This window comes from Octopus bimaculoides, chromosome 1 (assembly GCF_046866305.1).
Source record: "Octopus bimaculoides isolate indiv1 chromosome 1, ASM4686630v1, whole genome shotgun sequence".
Taxonomy (NCBI): Eukaryota; Metazoa; Mollusca; class Cephalopoda; order Octopoda; family Octopodidae; genus Octopus; species Octopus bimaculoides.
Genome location: NC_142928.1, coordinates 96,082,356 through 96,105,591, shown reverse-complemented (window position 1 = coordinate 96,105,591; position 23,236 = coordinate 96,082,356). Strand labels below are relative to the sequence as shown.

The window sequence follows — 23,236 nt, the reverse complement described above, 5'->3', positions numbered from 1 at the left end:
ATATATATGTATATATATATATATATATATATATATATATATATACATATATAAATTACTTGGTTAATATTTGGTCTTTCAAAATGCTATAAAATTCTAGTTCAAACCTTTGTACATCAGGTTGAAACACAGTTGGAAAACATAGCTGTTCGAGCTCAAAAAGAATTAATTTTGCTACATAAAGAAGGTACTGATACACCTCGCAGAACAGCTGATTGGTTAAATGCACGTGGTTGGTGCTCCTCACATCATCATATTCGTTGTCCCAAGAGAGTGTTCAGTAAGAAAAATAAAGAAAAAACAGTAAGTTCTTATTTCTTTTTTTTTTTTTTTTTCTTTGTTCTTTTGACACTACACTTAAATTTGCAATTGTATGTATATTTGCAATTTGCTGACTCTTATTTTTTAATACATCAGTTTTTCTCTGTGGTTTGATAAAGTTTTCGTTTTTACTGTGCCTGCTCCTTATATTTTGTGTAAGTATCAATAAGTGCAAGCCTTGCTGTGTGGTTAAGAATTCTGCTTCCAGTCCACATCGTTTTCAGTTCAGTCCTACTGCATGGCACTGTGGGTGTTTTCTATGATAACCTCAGGCCGATCTAAGCCTTGTGAACGGATTTGGTGGACAGAAATTGAAAGAGGCCTGTCATATATATGTTATGTATGCCTGAGTGTGTGTGTTTGTGTCCCCTAGTCTTAACATCGCCTGATAATTGCAAATGAGTGTTACTGTCATACAAGCAATATCATTCATTTTCAATTTATGCAAAAATGTCAAATATGTCTGGGCACAGGGAAATATTACTTTACTTGGAAACATGTGAGGGTTGGTGACAGGAAGGGCATCAAGCTATAGAAAATCTACCTTGGTAAACTCTGTCTGACCCATGCAAGCTTGGGAAAAGTGTGTGTTAAAATGATGATGATGATGATTAATATTTAAAATAACTATTTAAAATAACTATTTGACTTTTCTCTTTGTAGAATTTTTTTTTTTTTTGTTTGTTTCTTTTACCAAATGTCATATCTTTAATGCATGACAAGAACAACAATGATTGTGTTTGTAAAAATGAGAGTGAACATGTTTGGTGAGTGGATGTGTTTGGCAGGTGGTGTTTACTTGTTTAGTCTGAAGAGTAGCAGAAGCAGGTTTCAGATATTTTGGGAACTCATTAGGTCTGAGAGCAGTTTTATGTTTAATTTGGATTATAGTAAACTAGAGGATATTTCTAGTGAGATGTAGTTCTATTTAGAAAAAGTATATGGAGGTATTTAGATTTTCTTTCTTTTCATAGTTCAGCAATCTGAAATATAGTAATCTGATCTTGTTACAATGCAAGTTTGAATATATTTTGTGTGGCTGTTGCCAGTACCTCCTGACTGGCCTTCGTGCCGGTGGCACGTAAAAGCACCCACTACACTCTCTGAGTGGTTGGCGTTAGGAAGGGCATCCAGCTGTAGAAACTCTGCCAAATCAGATTGGAGCCTGTGTTGCCATCTGGTTCACCGGTCCTCAGTCAAATCGTCCAACCCATGCTAGCATGGAAAGCGGACATTAAACGACGATGTGTGTGTGTGTGTGTGTGTCTGTCCAATTATAGCATTAACCTTTTATTACAATTATAAAAATTCTATTAAAATCATATCAAGGTTGAAAAAATAGGTAACTATGATATGCTGAAGTCATCTCAGTTGACTAATATCTTTACAAAATTGTAATCTTGTGTCATAAATAGAAATCAGTATTGTTGGTATTCAGTTATTTAAACTGTATAGCAGTAATGTTGAAATGTATTTTACTGTTTTGCTTTGACCAGTTTAATCAACTTTTTACAGTTTTACAAATATGTTTGGCAGTACCTTTTCACCATTTAATCATTAAACTTATAAAGATATATATTAACACCAGAAAGAGTCTGAGGAAGGATTTGGTTAAGTTCAGGTACTGCGAAGTGTGGATAATCAAAATGTTTTGGGCCCTTGATCTTCATTGAATTAAAGGAGAGAAGCTTTGTCAACTTGGTTGTATGTAGGCAAGCATATGGGAAGAAATTGAAATGAAGATGTGATGTGAAGAATGAGAGAGATAGGGGTGATAAGAGAAAATCAACAAAAAGTGGAGTGGAAGCTAGAATTGGATAGGGAAGATGAGAAGGGCCAGCTAATGCATTGAGCCAGGGAAAAGGATTTAGTTTTGGGAGGGAAATGGGGAAAATGGTGATTTCATGGATAGCAGCACATACTTATATTCACTAATTTTATTATTTTAAAGCTTAACTTGAATATTTAAATTTATTTAAAATTTTTCATTTTCAGTCAGAAACTTATAAGAAACTATTTGAATCAGAGCCAGACCGTATGTCTGATTTTTCCAGACTAGCACGGTTCCTCACTGGTACATCAATAGGTTTGGTGCTTGGAGGAGGTGGTGCTCGGTAAGAAATTTTTCTTCAGCAAAAAAATTAGAAAAAAAGCAATTGTTCATTTCTCTGTAATCATCTAGAATGTCAGTTACAATTTTATGTTGCTAAATTTTTCTCTAAAAACTCTGTCTTAAAATAATTGCATGTTGAAATCTTGAGACAAAATGCATGACAAAAAATACAATGCTTTATTCAGTTAGGTAACTCAGTTGCAGAAGTATGTTCAAACATCAACAGTAGTTGTTCCATTTGAGATTACTATGGAGCAAATCAGTTTATAGTCATTTGGATAAAGCCAACATTAGAATATCATTGTAATCACTGTAGGAGTATTTCTGAATTTTTTCACAATCTGGGATAGGCTTCAGAATACTGACACTTAATAAAATACAGTAAATAAACAGATAATTAATGAAAGCAAACCTTTTTATTAATTAGATAGATTGACCTATTTTGATAAATAGGTTATGAAATTAGTTACAATTGTCTAACTACCAGAAAAGCTGTGAGAATTTTATTATAAAGCAAACTGTCTATGATCAAGTTCTTGTTATTAGTTGGTGTCTTTTTAATTTGCTTACATCAATTAAGGCTCTTGGAAAATGTTCTCCAGCATGGCCCCAGCCTCTGGTTCAAACATCATCATCATCGTTTAACATCCGCTTTCCATGCTAGCATGGGTTGGACGATTTGACTGAGGACTGGTGAAACCAGATGGCTATGCCAAAATATATCATTATTTTCTCCTCTAAAAGTGGATTTCACATTAACAAATTTGACTGTGATTAGCAACTAGTAGAGGGATAGGCTTTGCCATATTAACTTGCCTTTTTTGCTCTATATATTGAATGTTTTAGTTTAGTCCCAATAGAATCCCATTGCTTATAGACCATAATTGCTTCTACAAGATAAAGTCAATATATTAGTGAGTGTGTTTAGAAATTAACTTTACTAGCAGTTATAAATATATTTTTTAATGTTCACCAAGTTTTATGTCATTATTACAAAATTTAAACTTGTATTTAGAGAGAGGTTTTATATTTTCAGTAGGGGAACAAAACAGTTTTGATATTTATGCCTTTCCCTGCAAAGAGTGGCTTCAGCTAAGAGCCAAAGTTGTCATGCTGTTTTATTTGATGTTTACTAGGGCTTGAACTAAACTACTGGCAAACCAGCTCAGTAGTTAAAGCATTTTACATTAAAATTGAAATATTTTCAGAGCTATTAGAAATTTAAGAATTTAACCAGGAAGTTTTTTTTTATCCCAATTTGGGTGGATGTTTGCATATTCTTTTGGTAAATGCCTCATTTACAACTGCTCTTTCAATTGCTGCTCTGTGAATTGTGAATAGGAATGAACCTAGCCTCACAGTTCAGAGAAATAAAAGTGGAACTTTTAAATTAAACATTTTGGAGCAAGTTAAGTAATTTGCTTTGTATGGGAGTATACCTGGTTTTGTTGAGGTAATTGACATTTCTCATTCACAGTAATTGTTTATATTTATAACATACAAAATATTTCGTTTACGATATATGTTGAAAGTATGTTATAAATATATTTTCAAAGCAGTGCTAGTGTTATAAACGTTATTTCCACAAATACTCAATGCATGTGCTTTGCTTGTTCACTGGCAGGCTGTTGCCTACTGCAGTGGGGATGACTCCCTGAAAGTACTGGGTATTGAAACACTTAAAAGTCATAGACAGATGATACAACTTGCCCCAAATTCCATTCAGGAGTGATTGACATCAATGCTTCGCCATTTTTGTGGCTTATTACCATCAAGTACCTGAACTGAACTGGATGCTAACTGAATCACCTGTCCATGACTATATACAGATAGTGTAAAAGCCGTTTGCTGGTATGCCCTGACAATGCGTATGTAAGAATAAATTCAAATATGAATTAGAAGCAGTGCTAGTGTCGAGAAATTTTCTCCATAACAAAATAGTGAATGGCTTTCTCATGAGTACAAATATGTCTCAAACATATATGAACTGGTAACAAGTTTATATTTGTACACATCACTGCTTAGTGCTTCGCTTTCATATTTGTATGTTATCTCTACTTAGCAGAAGTTAAGAAATAGGTTTGGATACCTACTTCCATTACTGACTGGAATTTGACACAAGAAACTTTTAAAATTTTGCTTTTGGTAATGTGAGAAAAATAATAGTTAGAAAAAGGTGAGACATAACTTAATGGTTGTTGTTATTGTTTAGCTCATGTAAACAGTCTGAAAATAGATTCTGATATTAATTTAGCTGAATTAATACTGTGTGAAGATAATCTATCATGATTAATAAGACTCTTTATTTTTCTATTCTTTCTGTTTAGTGGGATATCTCATATGGGGATGATCCGAGCCATGGCAGAATCTGGAATACCTATTGATATTGTAGGAGGTACGAGCATTGGTTCTATAATGGGTGCCATTTGGGCTGAATCTCAAGATGTTATCAGATCAGTACAGAGAGCACGTGAATGGTCTAATGTAAGTAGTAGGAAATAGTTTGTTTCTCTTTCTATTTACTTATTTATTTACTTTGTGTATGTTTGCATCATATTTGTTTACTGGAATGTATATTCCTCATCTAGTTTGAATATTCCTCAGTAATTTTCCTTTTCTGTCATCATTTGGCAGAGTTGTTAGAGAATTGTAAAAATTGTGGTAATTGTTTCAGCGTTCTGCTCTCTAAGTTCAAATCCTGCCAAGATCAATTATGCCTTTCATCCTTTCAAGGTCGATAAATAAAGTACCAGTCCTGTACTTGGGCTGAGTCTTCGCTTTCTCCTCTTTTCTATTTATATGTCTTTCTCTGAAAGAAATCAGCTGTAGTCAGATCTGGAGAGATTGGCTCTGCCATGTCTAACAAAAGTGCCCAAGATGCACCAGCTACCATGACAACACCTCTATGACTCTGCCAAGGAGTTAAAGGCCCAAAGAAATGTTTCAAATTTAGACATTTAAATACTGTTTGTGTAATTGTTTTTAAAGCTGAATAGTTTTCCTTGTTGCTAAGCATTAAAAAAAAAAAATGTCAGTTTGGCAAAGTGAGGTAATCAAAATTATGTGCCTTATCCTGAAGCATAATTAAATGTCGGGCTCTAAAAGGAAAATTCAACAGTGAATGAAGTAAGAATCAAAGTTACTGTTAAAGCTTTCTTTAGCCTTATTTCTTTTTAAATCAGTATTGTTTTGAATTATCAAATATTTTAAAATGCTGCTATGAACTTTTAGAAGAGGTTGAAGATTTTGTATTTTGTCAAACCTTACTTTCTATTTCTATTCATTGGTATTCGAGAGAAAAGCATAAGAGACATACTGTTTATATTGTGTAGTTTGTAATTCTAATTTATTAGACTTCAGTTTTTTGTTAGATATGTCATCCATGTATGTGTATGTTGCAATGTATGCTTATATATTACTGCCTGTAAGAGTTCTAGTTGGGAAGGGTGTCAAACAAGGAGACATCTCTTCACCACATCACAAAATGGTCATCAGAGACAGTGATCAGAAAGGTGGTGTTAGCATTAACACACCTCTGATTTGCATGCATTGTGCTTATTGCAGAAACCTCAGATCAAATGCTAACCATGCTAATAGAGCTGAACCCCAAGAATTCAGTAACAGGCCTCAAAATAAACCACCTAAAGACAAAATGCATGCCATCTACAAATATAGCATATGGTTAAAAGGTGGTGAGGAGCAATGGAATTGAGGGGATAAAGGAATACATCTACTTCAGACGAGCTGTAAATATATACTGAGACATGAATGCTGAAATTTCAGGCAGAATAAGAGCAGAGTGGAAGTTCTTTTGCCTTAATTAAAGATGTGCTCAAAACAATGCTGGACAAGGCTCTGCATGCCAATCTCTTTGATAGTACCATCTGATTGCCATTCTTATATGCAAGTGAGATGTAGGCTATAATGAAGAAGGAAGAATAGTGACTATCTATGATATAGAGTTGCAGTGGAAAGATCCATGTTAGAAATATCACTGTGGGAGCATGTCCAAAATGTGGTAATTCGAGAACAGTGTAAAATGAAATCTAGGATCATGGAATATATAAAAAAAAAAAACACAACACCTATTAGGTTGGACATTTTGCAAGATTAACAAATAATAAGTGGACTTGTGCAGTTGTCAAGTGGTATCCAAGAGATCAGAAGACCTCCAAGACAATAGGAAAATGAGATAATCAATCAATGATATAATCAAGGAAAGAATGAAAGCATTGTGACCTGTGATGTATATGAATATCTGGTCAAGAAAAAGAAAATTATACTTAAAAATTTAAGTTTTAACTACACAAGGAGCACTGTCACTTTTGTCAATTTCAGCTAGATTTTCTTGGAAAATTTTTAGTCAGTAAATTGATTCATAGTCACTAAGGCTCTATCAATTATCCATTTACAATATTGAAATTAGAGGTTATATATTTTAGGTTCTAAATCTTTTGAGCAGTAAGCCTACAAAATTATTGGATTGCTCCCACTTGAAATACTAACTGAACACTTTTCCATCAATTATCTCTACATGTCTCGACAAGTTAGAGCTAATTGGGATGGCACAATAATCGTAGTTTATATTTTATTTATCACAATATCTCATTTTTAATAGGTTTGTCTTTCTTGCTTTCTCTATTCCTCTTCTATTTCCTATATTTCGTTTTGAAACCTTTTAACAGGAAATGACTTCATTATGGAAGAAAGTTCTTGATCTTACCTATCCTGTTACGTCCATGTTCACAGGTAAGACCACTTAACACGCGTCATTTTATTTGTTGATGTTTTTTGAATAATAAAGTCTGACAGAAGCATGGCTTGATGGTGAGGAAGGAGTAGTTTACACTGGAAGAGAATTTAAGTTAAGAACCAATTAAAATTTTAAGATACTCTACAGGTATCTCTATTTATGTACCTTAGTTTTCAGCATCATTTTTGTTATGTTTCCCTCGGACTGACTCGCAGAGATAACATAACGAGTTATACAATTTAATTATTACATTTATTGTTCAATTACATACAAAGAACGCACTCACCCAATGTTCGTTATGAATAAACAAAAGTCATGTCCGCCATATATATATCAATGACATTTTACTACGACAGTCCCACAAGACAACAACAATGAAACAATGAACTCAGACGAACCACATGACACACGGAACGTCAGACGAATTACATATCTAACAGTCCATATAACACCTCCCCACTGAAATTGATGCTACACAAGAAGTATCAACAGCAAAGTCTCTCTTGGGTTTTACTGGTTCTCTTGGACCGTCTTGGGTTGTCTGGTCCATACTCTGGAACGGGTAACATGGTCTTGGGTCTGGTTTGTCTTTGTGTTAGTGGCACAGTTTCCGAGATCTCCATCGGGTGATCTGTTGCAAATTCAAATACAGTGTTTTCTGCATCACCAGGTTCATTGTCTTCCTCAGTTGTGTACCGCAGTCGCAGCTGTTTCCAGTGTCGTCTCCACATCGGGCCATGAGGTATGACCTTCACGTTAAAGCAGCGAGTACCCAATGACTTCTTAATGATTGCTGGTACCCATCGGGGATCTTTGTCTCGGCGAGGTCCATAGTAGAGTGCATACACAGGATCTCCGGCCTTGTACTGCCTGGTAACTTTAGCGACATCAGCCGAGCTTGGAGTCACCTGAGACTTATGTGCTTCCTTAGACTGTTTGCCTTGAGCAATGTGTGTTGGCGATGGCAGCAGAGAATCAATCCTTGTTCGTATCTGCCGGTTATTCAAAAGTTCACTTGGAGAGAATCCACAGGATGTTGGTGTTCTCCGGTACTGCATCAAGAATTCTTGAAGTGCTCGTGTTGGCGGAAGAGAAGACTTCCTCAGAGCTTGTTTGAAGGTCTGCACCAAACGTTCCGCTGCTCCGTTGGTAGCTGGGTGGTAAGGTGCCCCTGTCAGGTGTGTGATCCCGCGTTCTTTGCACCAGCTCTGGAACTCCTCAGACGTAAAAGTTGGTGCATTATCGGTGACCAGTGTGTGAGGAAATCCGAAGTGCGCAAAGTCTTCCTCAAGCAGATTCAAAGTGGCTTTGGAGGACGTGGAGGAAGTGGGATGAATGCATGGGTACTTGGAATAAGCATCTGTGATCACCAGCCAATCTCTACCCATAAAATTTATTGCATGATCCAGGTGTAAGCGGCTCCACGGCTTTTCTGGTAACATCCATGGGTGAACTGGAGGCTTAGATGGCTGCCTTTGATGTTCGTTACATGAATCACATCGTCGACTGGCTATCTCTATAGCAGCATCGATACCAGGCCAATATACAGCAGTTCTTGCTAGCTGTTTCATGCGTTCCATGCCAAAGTGTCCGAGATGCAGAAGATTGAGGATCTTTGGCTGCAAGCTATGTGGAATCACAACTCTAGATCCATGTATAAGGCATCCATGACAGATACTAAGTGAGTTTGATAACTTACGGAACTTGTTGACTTCGTCATTGATCTCCATGTTCTTTGGTGGCCAGCCTTCACGGACGTAGCGCATCACTGTAGATATCACTGGATCTTTCCCTGACTCTTGATGGAGGACGTTAGCATCCACAGGTTGGACTTGAATACTAAGAGCTTTGATGGCACACACCATGTCTATGTCTTCACCATTTTCCTTTCTGTCAAAGTCGTTGTCATCACCGAATGGCAAGCGACTGAGGGCATCAGCATTGCCATGATCTGCTGATTTCCGATATTCAATGGTGTAGTCAAACTGGTTCAGCCACAGGGCCCATCGTGCTAGTCTGTTAGCAGCGAGAAGTGGCGTCCCTTTCCTCGGACTGAATAGTGATGTCAGTGGCTTGTGGTCAGTCACGAGTACGAATTTACGACCGTACAAATATTGGTAAAACTTCTGCAAGCCAAATATGATAGCTAGGGCTTCCTTTTGAATTTGACTGTAGTTACGCTGTGCAGAAGTGAGAGTCTTGGACATATTGGATATTGGGCGCTCGCTTCCATCAGGATAGCGGTGAAACAGGACTGCTCCAATACCAACGTTTGATGCGTCACAAGCCAGTCCCAAAGTTTTGTTTGGATCGAAGTGTATCAGAACTTGACTTGATGAAAGTACATTTTTCAAGTGATCAAAAACTGACTGTTCCTCATCTCCCCACTTCCAAATAGTTGACTTTTTCGTAAGGCAATAGAGTGGCTCTGCTATACTGGCTAAGTTTGGGATAAACTTTCCATAAAACTGAACTGAACCTAGGAAAGATTTCAAGCTTGATTCGTTCGTTGGAGATGGCATCTTTAAGACTGCTTCGACTTTGGATCCCTTAGTGATCCCCTCAGTCGACAAAATGTGTCCAAGGTATTCTACACTGGGTAGTGCAAACTGGCACTTTTCACGGCGACATCTGAGTCCATTGTCGCTTAGACGTGTGAGCAGACACTTTAGGTTGTTTAAGTGACTGTTTGCATCTTTCCCACTGACGAGCATGTCATCCTGGAAGACGGCCACTCCAGGTAGATCATGGGTCAGGTTTTCCATGATCTCCTGAAAGTAACCAGGTGCTGACTTGATTCCGAAAGGGAGTCGTTGTTGCAGGAGTACTCCACGGTGAGTGCTGAGTGCGAGTCTGCGTTGACTTTCTGGAGCCAGCTTGATCTGATTATAGGCATCAGCAAGGTCTATCTTTGTATATCTGAATCCACCTCCGAGTTTCTGCATCAGTTCAGCAGGGAGTGGCATTGGATGACGGTGATCAGCAAGTTGGTCATTAATTCCCACAGAGTAGTCACCACAAATCCGTAGTTTGGGCTTCAGGTTGCTTGAAGCGTGTGCTTTACGAATCGGTACCACTGGCGTTCCGTATTCATTGAATTGAACAGGCTTCCAGATTTCCTTGGCGATGCCTTCTTCGTAACCTTTGGCCAGGTCATCACGAAGAGCAAATGGGACCGGACGTGCCTTGTGAAAGACTGGTGTTGCGTCCGATTTGAACTTCACTTCCAGTTCAAAGTTCTTGAGACATCCCAATTCTTGCTTGAAAAGATCTGGAAATTCATCACACATGTTGTGACAATCTTGCTGCAGGGAAACATAGGGCTCGCTTGAGGTCTTTGGATACATCCCTTCTGCACCTTCCCTCTTAGCTTGGCTGTCTATGCTTTTCAAACCTAGAGCAGTGTCTACGGAAATTCCCAGAGTCTGGATAGCATTCCGACCCAGCAAATTAAGATCAGAGATCTTGGTGACTATGTAAGGTATAAGATCCTGCTTACCAGTTGTTGGATCCTTGGTTTGGCCCATGAAAGTTCCTAGAACAGGCAGGTTGTGCTTGCTGGCAGATTCATAGCGATGCTTGACATCTTGCAGCTTTGGTCTTCCAAGTTGTTTCCAGACTGACAAGGAAACAAAATTGCCTGTAGTAGCAGTGTCCAATTCCATTGTGAACAGTCTGTTCTGGATTGTTACTGGCACAATTAAACTATGAGTGTCTCGGGAAACTTCACCTAGGATCGCCTTGACTAGCTCAGCTTTTGTGATTCTTTTCACTGGAGTTTGTGAATGACCATTGCGTTGCTGATGTTGTTTTTTCCTACACACCGCTTGCAAATGACCCTTTTTATCACAAAAATGACATTTGGTTTCCCTGAAAGGACAGTCTGTTGCTTTGTGGGCCTTTCCACATCGGTAGCATTTCTCCTGGTTTGTGGAATAAGACTGCTGATGTTTCTTTTGAGGACTCTTATTCCTGTTCTGCTGGACCTTGTACACCTGCTTGGTTTTGGAACTGTATACAGTTTCTTTTGCAACCTTTGCTGCGTCTTCAGTCTCAATGGCAACCTGGACAGCACGGGCAAAATCTAGTTCTGAGTCTTTTATCTTAAAAAGCGCCTTCAGAACCGCTTCATTGTTAACCGAACATATGAATCTCTGTCTCAGAGCTTCATCCTGTGGGTTGGTGATCGCTGGAAAATCACAGGTAGCTGCATCCTGGCGTATACGTGCTGCCAGCTCCTGGAGAGTTTCGCCTGGCTTCCGCTGCATATCACTCCAAAACTTGAAACGCTCTCTCACAATGAAAAGTTTAGGGTCGAACTGTTCCTTCATGAAGTCAACGATTTCGTCCATTATCAAGTTGTTGATATCTTTAGGCGGATTTTGTTGGGTAGCCAGATTAGCAAGTAGTTTGTAAACAGTAGCAGTCTGATTGGTTAGGAACACTTGTGCCATGCGTTTTTCAGGTACAGCATTAGCAGCCACAAACGTACGGAATCTTGACCAGTAATCAGGCCATAGTTCTGTCGCTGAATCAAATGCAGTAAATGGTGGAATCGACACTGTTGTTGAAGCAGCTGAAAAATAGCCACTAGAATCGCCTTCAACTTGTCGAGCACCAAACAGTTTTAACAGAGCGTCCATATCTCTCTGATGTTGTTGCATTTGCTTGTCCATTTGTTCCCTAAACAATTTAATAAGTTCTACTGTCTGTTTTTCAGCCATTGTTATTACGATGAATAATTTTACGGTAAAGTAAGCATGTATCCTATCGGCGACGCCAATAAACTCTGTTATGTTTCCCTCGGACTGACTCGCAGAGATAACATAACGAGTTATACAATTTAATTATTACATTTATTGTTCAATTACATACAAAGAACGCACTCACCCAATGTTCGTTATGAATAAACAAAAGTCATGTCCGCCATATATATATCAATGACATTTTACTACGACAGTCCCACAAGACAACAACAATGAAACAATGAACTCAGACGAACCACATGACACACGGAACGTCAGACGAATTACATATCTAACAGTCCATATAACAATTTTCATACTTGTCATTACTGCCATCTCTCAAAATCTCATCACCTTACTCTTAGCTACATTCAGTTTCCTCCTCTCACACATTCTTCCGAACTCTACCACCAGTCTCCCCAGCTGCTCTTCCAAATTTGCCACCCTTGCTGTATCATCAGCAAACAACAACTGTGCTCTCTCACCATTTGAGATCCCCTACCAAGGGTTCAAGTATTTACCTCACACCATCCATATATAAATTAAACAGCCATGGAGACATCACACATCCTTGTCTTAACCCCACCTTCACATAAACCACTCACTTATTTCACCACTCATTTTATTTTACGCCCATTTTATAATTAATTCACTACATTACATACACTTCTCAGTGTCGATATAATATTGTTTCTTACTATTCTTTTGTAGGATGTGCCTTTAATAAAAGTTTGGAAAATGTATTTAAAGATCGTCAAATTGAAGATCTTTGGATACCCTACTTTTGTGTCACCACTGACATTTGCTCTTCTTCAATGAGAGTTCATACCACAGGTAAGGAAAGCATTATTTGGTCTACTAATGTCTCTGAAATTAATGTGATACTTCATAATACATGCTCTCTTAACTTTAATCCTGATTTCAAGAAATAAAGAGAATAACTAGATGATATACTACTGACTACAACATTTAAATGTGACTGCAGCCATTATTATACCTTAAATTTACAAGAATTTCAGCTGTTTTGGAGAAGAAAATCAATGCAGATTATGAAATCCAGTTTTGTTCTATTTGACTGCATCAGCAACACCAATAGTTTAATGTCCATTTTTTTTTTTTTGTGCTGGCAGGTTTTATGAAAGCTTGTAGAAAAACTTTTATCTTTGATGTTCTTGAATTTGATATTAAGTTGACTTGAGAGGCAAGCTGACAAAATTGATAGCAGGTCAGGCAAAATGCTTAGTGGCTTTTCATCCATCTTTACATTCTGAGTTCAGATTCTGCCAAGGCTGACTTTGCCTTTCATCCTTTTGGGGTTGATAAGATAAGTACCAGTGGAGCACTAGGGTTGAAGTAATCAACTTACCTCCACCCCTGAAATTGCTGGCCTTGTGCCAAAATTTGAAACCAATATTAAGTTGACTTAGTTTAATGTGTTCGGCTTTTGATGACATGGCCAGAATACAAACTTCACTCTAGTTATTGCACTTGACATACAGGCAGGTCACAATACTTGTTTCACTCTGTCTAGATAAATGATGAATGAACACATTGGGTGATGTAGTCCTGTACTATGTACTCTTAAAGGACGGGATGGTACAACTAAAATGCCTTTGATCATATGCCTACTGGATTAAGGCTAACCTAATCCATGGTGTTGAATAATAATGAACAAAGAAATAAATTTATATGACATAATCAAAAATGCTGACTAGGTAAAAATAGATTTAAAACAAAGTAAAATATTCTAAATTGTCATTAGTCTTCATAAGACCATCTTTATGTTGTTAAGTATCTTTATTTGTTTTAATGCATTCTATTTAGGTGCAGGTAGCACATAAAACACGCCATTTCGAGCGTGGCCGTTGCCAGTACCCACCTGACTGGCCCTCGTGCCGGTGGCACGTAAATGCACCCACTACACACGCAGAGTGGTTGGCGTTAGGAAGGGCATCCAGCTGTAGAAACTCTGCCAAATCAGATTGGAGCCTGGTGTCTCCTCCTGGTCCACCAATCCTCACTCAAATCGTCCAACCCATGCTAGCATGGAAAGCAGACGTTAAACGATGATGATGATGATTTTCACTCTCTTTTATAGTTAGCTATCAGTCATTCATTTATCTTCTAAATTTTGATGTTAAAGATTGTTACATTTTCTACTTATAGGTTCGCTTTGGCGCTATGTTCGAGCCAGTATGTCTTTATCTGGATATCTTCCACCTCTTTGTGATCCAATTGATGGCCATCTATTGTTAGATGGTGGATATGTTAATAACCTTCCAGGTATGTGGCTTTCTATAAGCTTTTAATCCTTTAAAGTTTTCTGTAACTGAAATATTCGAGAAAGTCTTAGTAAATTGGTTTAGAATATACAAGGTATTATTAGTTTAACTGAGGTGCATGACTGCAGGGTTAAGTTCACTTTGTAACCATATGCTTTTGGATTCTGTCTCAATACATAACAGCGGTTGTAAGTGTCTTTTACTATAACCTTGGACCAACCAGTGACTTATAAGTGAATTTGAGAGACAGAAACAGAAGGAAGCCCATTGTATATATGTGACGTGTGTGTATAAATGTTGTATGAAAGTTATTTCACATTTGTCACAGCTTGAGCAGAACAATGATGATGTTGACATTCTTTGTTGATATTAGGAATGGTATTTTGAAATCTCTCACTTGAAAATGCAGGTAAGGGTTTACAACAGGAAGAGTAGCCGGCTGTAAAATCCAGTCTCATATAATTCCTATTCTAACCCATGATAGCTTTGGAAAACTGATGTTAAAACAAATTTCAGTTCAACTTTGCACTTTAGAAAATAGTTTCACTTGTTTTTAGTGATATACTACTGATAGACACAAAACTTAAAGGGGTGGGGGTCATAGAAAAAATTTTTTAAATGATAGTATTTGTTGCTAACATTGCAATTAGGAATTTCACTAGAATTCTCATTCCTTTGTAAATACTGCATTCTTTGATGTCATCTTCTAGTTCTTAATATTTGGAATATTTATCATAATGAATATTGTTAACAGATACTCTTACTGTAGTGATTCTGTACATGTTTTTGAATATCATTACCTTAATTGAATAAATTAATTAAACTGTTATTGGATACTGTGTGTGTCTGTTCACTGTCTTGAGTGCTTGGATGGAGTGGGGCTATATGATTAGTTTACATTGTTGTATGTATATCTTGTAAACTGTCATGCTAGATAAGAGGAAAATAGTCTAGTTGTTTTTATTGATTTTGTCAGAAAGTAACAGCATATGATTATCACTATTACATTTATTTTATTTTTAATATTCTTGTTTTCTGTTTTTTTTTTTCCAGCTGATGTGATGCGTGCTAAAGGTGCTCAAACAATATTTGCTGTTGATGTAGGCAGTCAAACTGAAGATGAACTCACAAATTATGGGGATGAACTCTCAGGTTGGTGGCTTCTCTGGAACCGCTGGAATCCATGGGCAAAAAATGTGAAGGTATGATTATATTTTCTTTGACTTAGATTTTTTTGTTGTTTTTCTTTTAGAATTGCATCTTGTTGTCTTATACAAAGGACTTAAACTCATTAGTATACATAAAATACATAAACTTTAACCTATTATTTTTTGGGATGTTGCATATCTAGAACAACATTATCCAGTGTTAATTTTTTTAAAAATCAGTAGGTATGATTTAAGGGAAATTTGGCTGCTATTTCTAGCCATTCAAGTGACTATACTGAATCTCACACATTAACTTGACATATATAGTTTCAGTAAGTGCATTTGTGTAACTAACATTAGAAAATTGTATAACTGATGACTGAATTTCTCTGGCTACCTTATAGTGAGTTCTGTCAGCAATTTCTTAAATTTTTTTTTCTAGTGTTGTGTTAGTCTTTTCCAGCAATCACCTTAGAGATGCTTCATAAATTGTATTATTTGTAATTTTGAATTGTATTATCACTGAGTTAAAATTCAAATTTTAAAAAAAGATGAGATAATTACTACTAGAACAATTTTGATATATTTTAGAATCTTTTGAAACTACTGTTTCATTAACTGTCTACCGTTGTATATTGCAAGAATAAAATTGATTTTTGCAATTTGTTTTATAGCACTCAATAAGTTTTTTGTTACAATAACCTTTTTTTATTCTTCATCAATTTTGTTATAATGAAACTGAGCCTTTATGGATACTGACTTGCATGCTAAATTTCTAAGTGAAAAATGTGCAATAAATATAAATGAAGTGCAGTTAGTACAGAGAAACACCTTGAGTAGGTCAATGAAAATTAATTCAGGACAAAGTGGAAATCATCATCATCATCATCATCATCATCATCGTTTAACGTCCGCCTTCCATGCTAGCATGGGTTGGACGATTTGACTGAGGACTGGTGAAACCGGATGGCAACACCAGGCTCCAGTCTAATTTGGCAGAGTTTCTACAGCTGGATGCCCTTCCTAACGCCAACCACTCAGAGAGTGTAGTGGGTCCTTTTACGTGTCACCCGCACGAAAACGGCCACGCTCGAAATGGTGTCTTTTATGTGCCACCCGCACAAGCCAGTCCAGGGGCACTGGCAACGATCTCGCTCGAAAATCCTACGGGAGCCAGTCAGGCGGTACTGGCAACGGCCACGCTCAAAATGGTGCATCTCATGTGCCACCCGCACAAGAACCAGTCCAGGGGCACTGGCAACGATCTTACTTGGCTTGCCGGGTCTTCTCACGCACAGCACATTTCCAAAGGTCTCGGTCAGTAGTCATTGCCTCGGTGAGGCCCAATGTACGAAGGTCTTGCCTCACCACCTCAGCCCAGGTCTTCCTGGGCCTACCTCTTCCACGGGTTCCCTCAACTGTTAGGGTGTGGCACTTTTTCACGCAGCTATCCTCATCCATTCTCACCACATGTCCATACCAGCGCAATCGTCTCTCTTGCACGCCACAACTGATGCTTCTAACGTTCAGCTTTTCTCTCAAGATACTTACACTCTGACGGGTATTCACATTGACATTACACATCCAACGGAGCATACTGGCTTCATTCCTTGCGAGCTTACGTATGTCCTCAGCAGTTACAGCCCATGTTTCACTGCCATGTAGCATGGCTGTTCGTACACATGCGTCATACAGTCTGCCTTTTACTCTGAGTGAGAGTCCCTTTGTCGCCAGCAGGGGTAAGAGCTCTCTAAACTTTGCCCAGGCTATTCTTATTCTAGCAGCTACACTTTCAGCGCACCGAGTTGAGGAAAAGACTACTCATTATCTATTCATTTTACTCTAAATGCAATAAAATCCTGTTTTATTATTTGATTAACCAACATGTTTTTAGCTTTATGTCTGAAGAGAAGAATATGCAATTCATGGGTATTACTGGATTATGTGAAGAGATTGAAATTGTTACATTTTTGCATTTTATAATAAGATCAAACACAATATTTGCTGAATAACTACTTTGCTGAATAACTACTTTGAAATGTTTTTTGTTTTATTAAATATTTTAATTTGTTGAAATGGTGTCTGAGAAGTGGGTTCCTTTCTTTGTGCTTCCAGTTTCATCCCTAACTCCCTGGGACCACTTCCATTTCTTATTTGCATTATCATTCTTTCCTATACTTTTCCACCAGTCACAATTCTCTACCTTCAGTCATTGCACTCTCTCCTCTTCTATACTCCATGATGATACCTCTCATACTGGTATCATGTCCCACCTGCTATAGCCACCCTTATGTACTTCTACATCTCCCTTCCCACTGTTTCTACCTCTACTTTCTTATTTATTCTCCTGCCTGATCCACTTCTATCTCTCCCTCCTTATCCCCTCTCCATATTGGTATTTCCTATCAACTACACCTCCACCTTTGTTTATCACTCACTACAGTCATCTCTACTCCCATCTCTAATCATCTATTCCTCTTGCCTCTCACTCTTGGGAAACTACTCCCTCTCACTCCTAATCCACTCTCTTTATCCTTAATTATATGCATCTTGTATTTTGAGATGCTCTGGCACCACATCATCACCATCTCCACCTTCTTTCTGGCTACTTCCACTCACCCAGTAACCATGTATCTCCTCTTTCGCAAGATACTTGTGCTTTCCTCTCTATCATACATTAGCCTTTCAATACCTGGTATAAAACCAATGTCACCCACCTCAAATACACCCAACTACTTAGTCAAGGGAGCTTTTTGTTTTCTTGTTCCAGTCTTGCAAGTTACTTGGTAACTTCACGAGCACTGGTAGCACAAAAAAAAGCACTCAATAGCACTGTAAAGTGGTTGGCATTAGGAAGGGCGTCCAGCTGTAGAAACCATACCAAAGCTGACCTTGGAGCTTGATGTGGCTCTAGGGCACACTGGATCCTGCAAAACTATCTAACCCATGCCAGCATGGAAAACAAACATTAAATGAGGATAAACCACCAAACTACACATAAATTTGCAATTCAGTTTTCTATTATTGAGTTTCTCTTTTTCCTCTGTTATTACATAAGTGTAACGTAGGTATTTCAAAATATCTCATGGAGTGAGTGTGGTCTGCATAGTTACAGGCTGCCTTTTGGCAAAGCATAGCACCTAATTAGCCATCCTGTCAAAGATATGGCAAAGTCATGGGACTGCAGCATGGTAGTTATGAAGAGCTCACCTAAGCCAACAGTGCATCTTACGTGGATGCTGAGTGCAGGAATTCTAAAAGATCAATGGCCAGGATCACCAAGCTCTATCAAGAGAACGGCAATGCAGCCATAGGGGCAGTGCCCATGGCTGTGTAATCAGCTAATGAAAAATCCACTATGGATGAAGCTCCTAATTCAAATTAATAATAATGAAACTGGATGTCATAGGAATCTGTAAAAGTGGCAGAGAGGTGGGGAACCCCACAGAGGTGTAGGTGTTTAATCCTTTGACCAAAAACAATACAACACCAAGGATTAGCTACAAAGTATTGACGCCCCAGCTGACATTTTGATATTTTATTCAGTTAAAATTGATTATATGAGTGTATAAAACCAAGGATTAAACAAAATCCATCCCCTTCAAGTGTTGAATGAATTTTGTTGCTGGTAGATTGCATGAATGGGTTGAGCTAAATGTTTAATGTTTGTGTTCATATTCCAGGTACCAGACATGAATGAAATCCAGTCTCGGCTAGCATATGTATCGTGTGTGAGACAACTTGAAATGGTGAAAAATAGCGACTACTGTGAATATGTGAGACCACCAATTGACAAATTCAAAACATTACAATTCGGAAGTTTTGATGAAATATATGTAAGTTTATTTAATTATTTAAAAAAAATAATTCGCTTTTATTTGAAAACATTATTGTATCTAAATAGCGAGAAATCCCAAAAGGGTCTGTGGCATAACATTATTTGACAGGGTACTTAGCTTGGAGATAAGGTCTCTGTAGGTTCAGTCACTACTTCTCTGCATTGACAGGTCACGCAACAAACATGTGATGAGAATGTCACAGGAAAGAATCATAAGACAAATACTTCAAGCTAAACCAATTGGCAGGAGACCTAGGGGTATGTGATGGTTGGGTAATCACCATAGTCTCTGTTGGTCATGCTTGGGAATGAAAAAAAAAACATTAAAAGTATAAGAGATAAAATTATCGATAAAAAGAAAACCCATAACTATCTCAGTAAGAAAAATATGATGGTGTGGCATTAAGCAGCTGAAGATGGTGGGGGAGGGAATAACAGGTGGTACATCCCTGAACAAATGGTGTATTAAGCTATGCCTTATGGACATGATTGCAAAGGTGTTGCTACAGAATGGTCTGTGATACTTACTGCAGTAACCTTCCCACCTCACAGGGCTCTGTTTCAAAACAATCAAATCTTGTTTCAAAACAAATATAAACCTCATTTTCATTTTAGTTTCTATTCTTTTGATTTTGTATCTATTTTATAAACTGTCACTATATTACAAGAATCATTAATTTTTACAACTATAATAAAACTGCAAGAGGATCTCACATTCACGGAATTATTAGTTCCAATCTTTCTGTGACGTCTTTCATGGTATCTAGTAATAGATAGCAGATGGTATTCAGTAATAGATATCGTCCTATGATGGACTTGTGTCCCATGATGGACTTGTCTTGTTTAGGGCAGAGTATTGTAATCTCAGTCACATGTATGCCATGCAAACCAGATTAAGTGTTCAGATTGTAAATGTACATCTTTTGACTCTATGTAATATGACTGATAATAAAAACAAAAGTAAATATGACAGTATATGCAAGGTAGTATGACTACACCACTGTGGATTTTTTTTCCTTTTTTTATTTTTTTTTTAGAGTACAATTATTTTTATTAACCTATTTTTTACAGGAAGCTTTAAGTATAGTAGAAAATAATCACTTCAAATGTTATGTTTCCCTCTCTCTCTCTGAAATATTGTCTTGTAGGAAGTTGGTTACCATCATGCTAAAACACTGTTCAGTGGCTGGATCAAAGGAGGACTTTTAAAAGATCTCTTCATGGAAAAATCAGAAGAAAGGAAGTTCAAAAAGAAAGCATCGCCATTATTTGTAAGAATATCATTGAAAAATTTACTGTTTTTCCAATAGTTGCCATTTCTGTACATTTTTCTTAGCTTTGTATTGTGTGTGTGTGTGTGTGTGTGTGTGTGTGTGTGTGTGTGTGTGTGTGTGTGTATATATATACATGCATACATACATACATACACACATACATAATGTGAAGTTTATTGACTTGTTACAGAACTGGAATTAGCAAATTAGTAAAATATTTTGTGTGTAGTGCCTTTTTTAAAAATCCTTTTGTTGAGATATTTGAATTACTATTTTAAACATGCCAATAAATTAACACCCTAAACTTGTCATCTTAACTGGCTTGCTTTGTCTTCCTATTCTCCTCCTCACTGGTCTTCTACTAGTCTCTTTTTGTTTCCTTTCTTCTTAACAATTGATCTTAAATGTTGAAACTGAATATTAACATAATGTAGTCTTATATATCCATTTAGTGTTGACTATCAGAAAAAAAAAGAGTACTCAATACCATAGTACAGATTAATGTGTTGTTCAAGTAGTCTCTTGCTTCTCCGAGTTTCACCTGTGGGTGTACAGAGTCTTCAGCTTGGAGGAAATGGGCTATGACCATGGCCTTGGCAGGCCCTCTGTGACCAGAGAGATTGTTGCAGTTAATGTTCTTCTTGAATAACTACAAGTTCATGATTGTTGCAAGGAAAATGCAGAAGGAGGACAGTCTGAGAAGGAAGGATTGAAAAGGAGTGAGAAAGGGGAAAGAGACAGTATGGGCAATGAAGAAATGTGAATGAATTTGGTAGGTCTGATAGAAGTGGCATGAGATCAACCACCTACAAGGAACAGAGGTTGTAGTAGTGATGGCAGAAGATACAAAATGAGGAAATAGCTTGTCTGTGGTCTAGGTGTTGTGAGCAAGTTCATGCCAATCAGTCAAGTGACCCAAGTGACTTTTTTTTGCATGAGGTTCATGATGGAATTTACGACTGCTCAATTCTAAACATTAGTCCTGGCACTCTTGGTCTTCCAGAAGGACTGGGAGATGTGGTGATTTGCTGTACTTGATAAGATGCATCAAGCTAAGTAAAATCTTTATCTTCAACACATACAGGATTGTCCTTTCAGGTGCTGGTGCTACTTAAAAAGCACCTATGCTGGTGCTGCATTAATGCACCCATGCTGGTGCTGCATTAATGCACCCATGCTGGTACAGTGTAAATGCACCTGTGCCAGTGACTCATAAAAACACCCAGCACCTCTAAGTGGTTGGTGTTAGGAAGGGCATCCAACCATAGAAGCCATGCTACAACAGACAATTGGAGTCTGGACAGCTCTCTGCTAGCCAGCTCCATGTCAAACTATCCTACCCATGCCTGCATGGAAAGAGGATGCTAAACAATGACTATGAAACATTTTTGAAACCTGTGTGGCTTTGTTGCTAGCTGTTTTGGTAATAGTGCAACTGCTACAGTTGATGTTGATGTACACAATTGAATCATAAGAGCTTAAGGAAGTATAAATGTATGCTGGGTAACCTAGATATTAGAGTATTTGTAGTACAGTATAGTGTTGTTAATTTTGAAATTTTTATATTCTTGTGTCACCTATTTAAGATGTAAGCTTTTATTGAACATATACAAACCATTCATGCTGTGGCCATTGTATATTTATAAGTATAAGGTTTAGTGCTCTGTACAAGGTCTCTATTTAAAGGTAGTAAAGACTTTGAGTGATATTTGTTTTAGGAATGACAGAAACTTCCTCACTATTGTTATTGTCTGGAAAGTCGTCTGTTGCTCTGTTCAAAATGTAACAGGTTAATTTGCTTTAATTAAGTGACTGTAGTCAGTTAATTTCAGTGGTTTTGATTGACTGTGAGTCATCTGGCAGAATTTGCTTTACACCAGAAAACAGTTATGATATTCTATCCTACAGATTGGGAGGGATTCTTACTTTTTGGGTCAAATTTTTCCAATCTAAGAATTCAAACCAACCAAATTCAGCTGCTATAAAGATAGTTATATTTATATGAATTAACCGTTTTGGGGTTTTCTGAATGCTTTTTCGTAGCAACTAATTATACAGGAAATAATGTTTTTCTTAGTGTTGCTGTTTCATCTTTTTATATAAATACATCTTTGTGTTTAATACTAGCATTAGTATTATGGTTGTTAAAGTGTTAAATCTGTTGCATTGTTCAGATAATTAGTATTACCTATTTGTTTATTGCATTCTTAAACATTAAAGTCTACACAATATCAAATATATGTAGTAATTACACACCCTCCCACACACTATTTTTATTCTGAAATTTTTGTACTCTTTAGCAGGCTGATATGAGCCTTTTACAAGGCAGGAAGTAAAGTGGTGATCCTAAAATTACAGGCCAAGGATATGTATCTACTCCATTCGAACTCCTAGTAAGGTTATTGATGCTCATGCTTCAGCTAGCTATTATATATAGTCATATAATATATACACAAAAGGCCTTATTAGATCTTGTATTTTTGGATGAAATCGCAAACCCTTTCCAGCTTTTTGCAGCTTTAAAAAGATCATATACATAGCAACATGCACTTCTAAATCTTTTTATTCAATTTGTCAACAAGCAGATTTTTTTTTTTTAAATATCTGACAAATATCTTGCATTTAAATATTTATGGGATACATAAAAATTGATTTCTTCTCCTTGCATGAACATTCCTACCATAGCTTATTTCAGCTGTCAGTTATATTCCAGTTGGTATTGGTTAATAATGAGCATAACTTCTGTTTTATGAGTTTTTGAA

The 23,236-nt window shown here is 37.3% G+C and overlaps 1 protein-coding gene across 1 annotated transcript in view; it reads left to right on the top strand.

Moving 5' to 3' along the window:
• The window catches only part of LOC106876024 (patatin-like phospholipase domain-containing protein 7), an 81,863-nt gene that overhangs the window by 52,317 nt on the left and 6,310 nt on the right, over positions 1 to 23,236 (top strand). Inside the window, exons 22-30 of the mRNA XM_014924399.3 lie at positions 121 to 303; positions 2,317 to 2,435; positions 4,762 to 4,918; positions 7,120 to 7,183; positions 12,644 to 12,766; positions 14,099 to 14,215; positions 15,268 to 15,416; positions 19,046 to 19,198; positions 20,349 to 20,471. Of these exons, the coding sequence (XP_014779885.1) occupies positions 121 to 303; positions 2,317 to 2,435; positions 4,762 to 4,918; positions 7,120 to 7,183; positions 12,644 to 12,766; positions 14,099 to 14,215; positions 15,268 to 15,416; positions 19,046 to 19,198; positions 20,349 to 20,471 (1,188 nt within the window). The remainder of the gene's footprint in view (positions 1 to 120; positions 304 to 2,316; positions 2,436 to 4,761; positions 4,919 to 7,119; positions 7,184 to 12,643; positions 12,767 to 14,098; positions 14,216 to 15,267; positions 15,417 to 19,045; positions 19,199 to 20,348; positions 20,472 to 23,236) is intronic.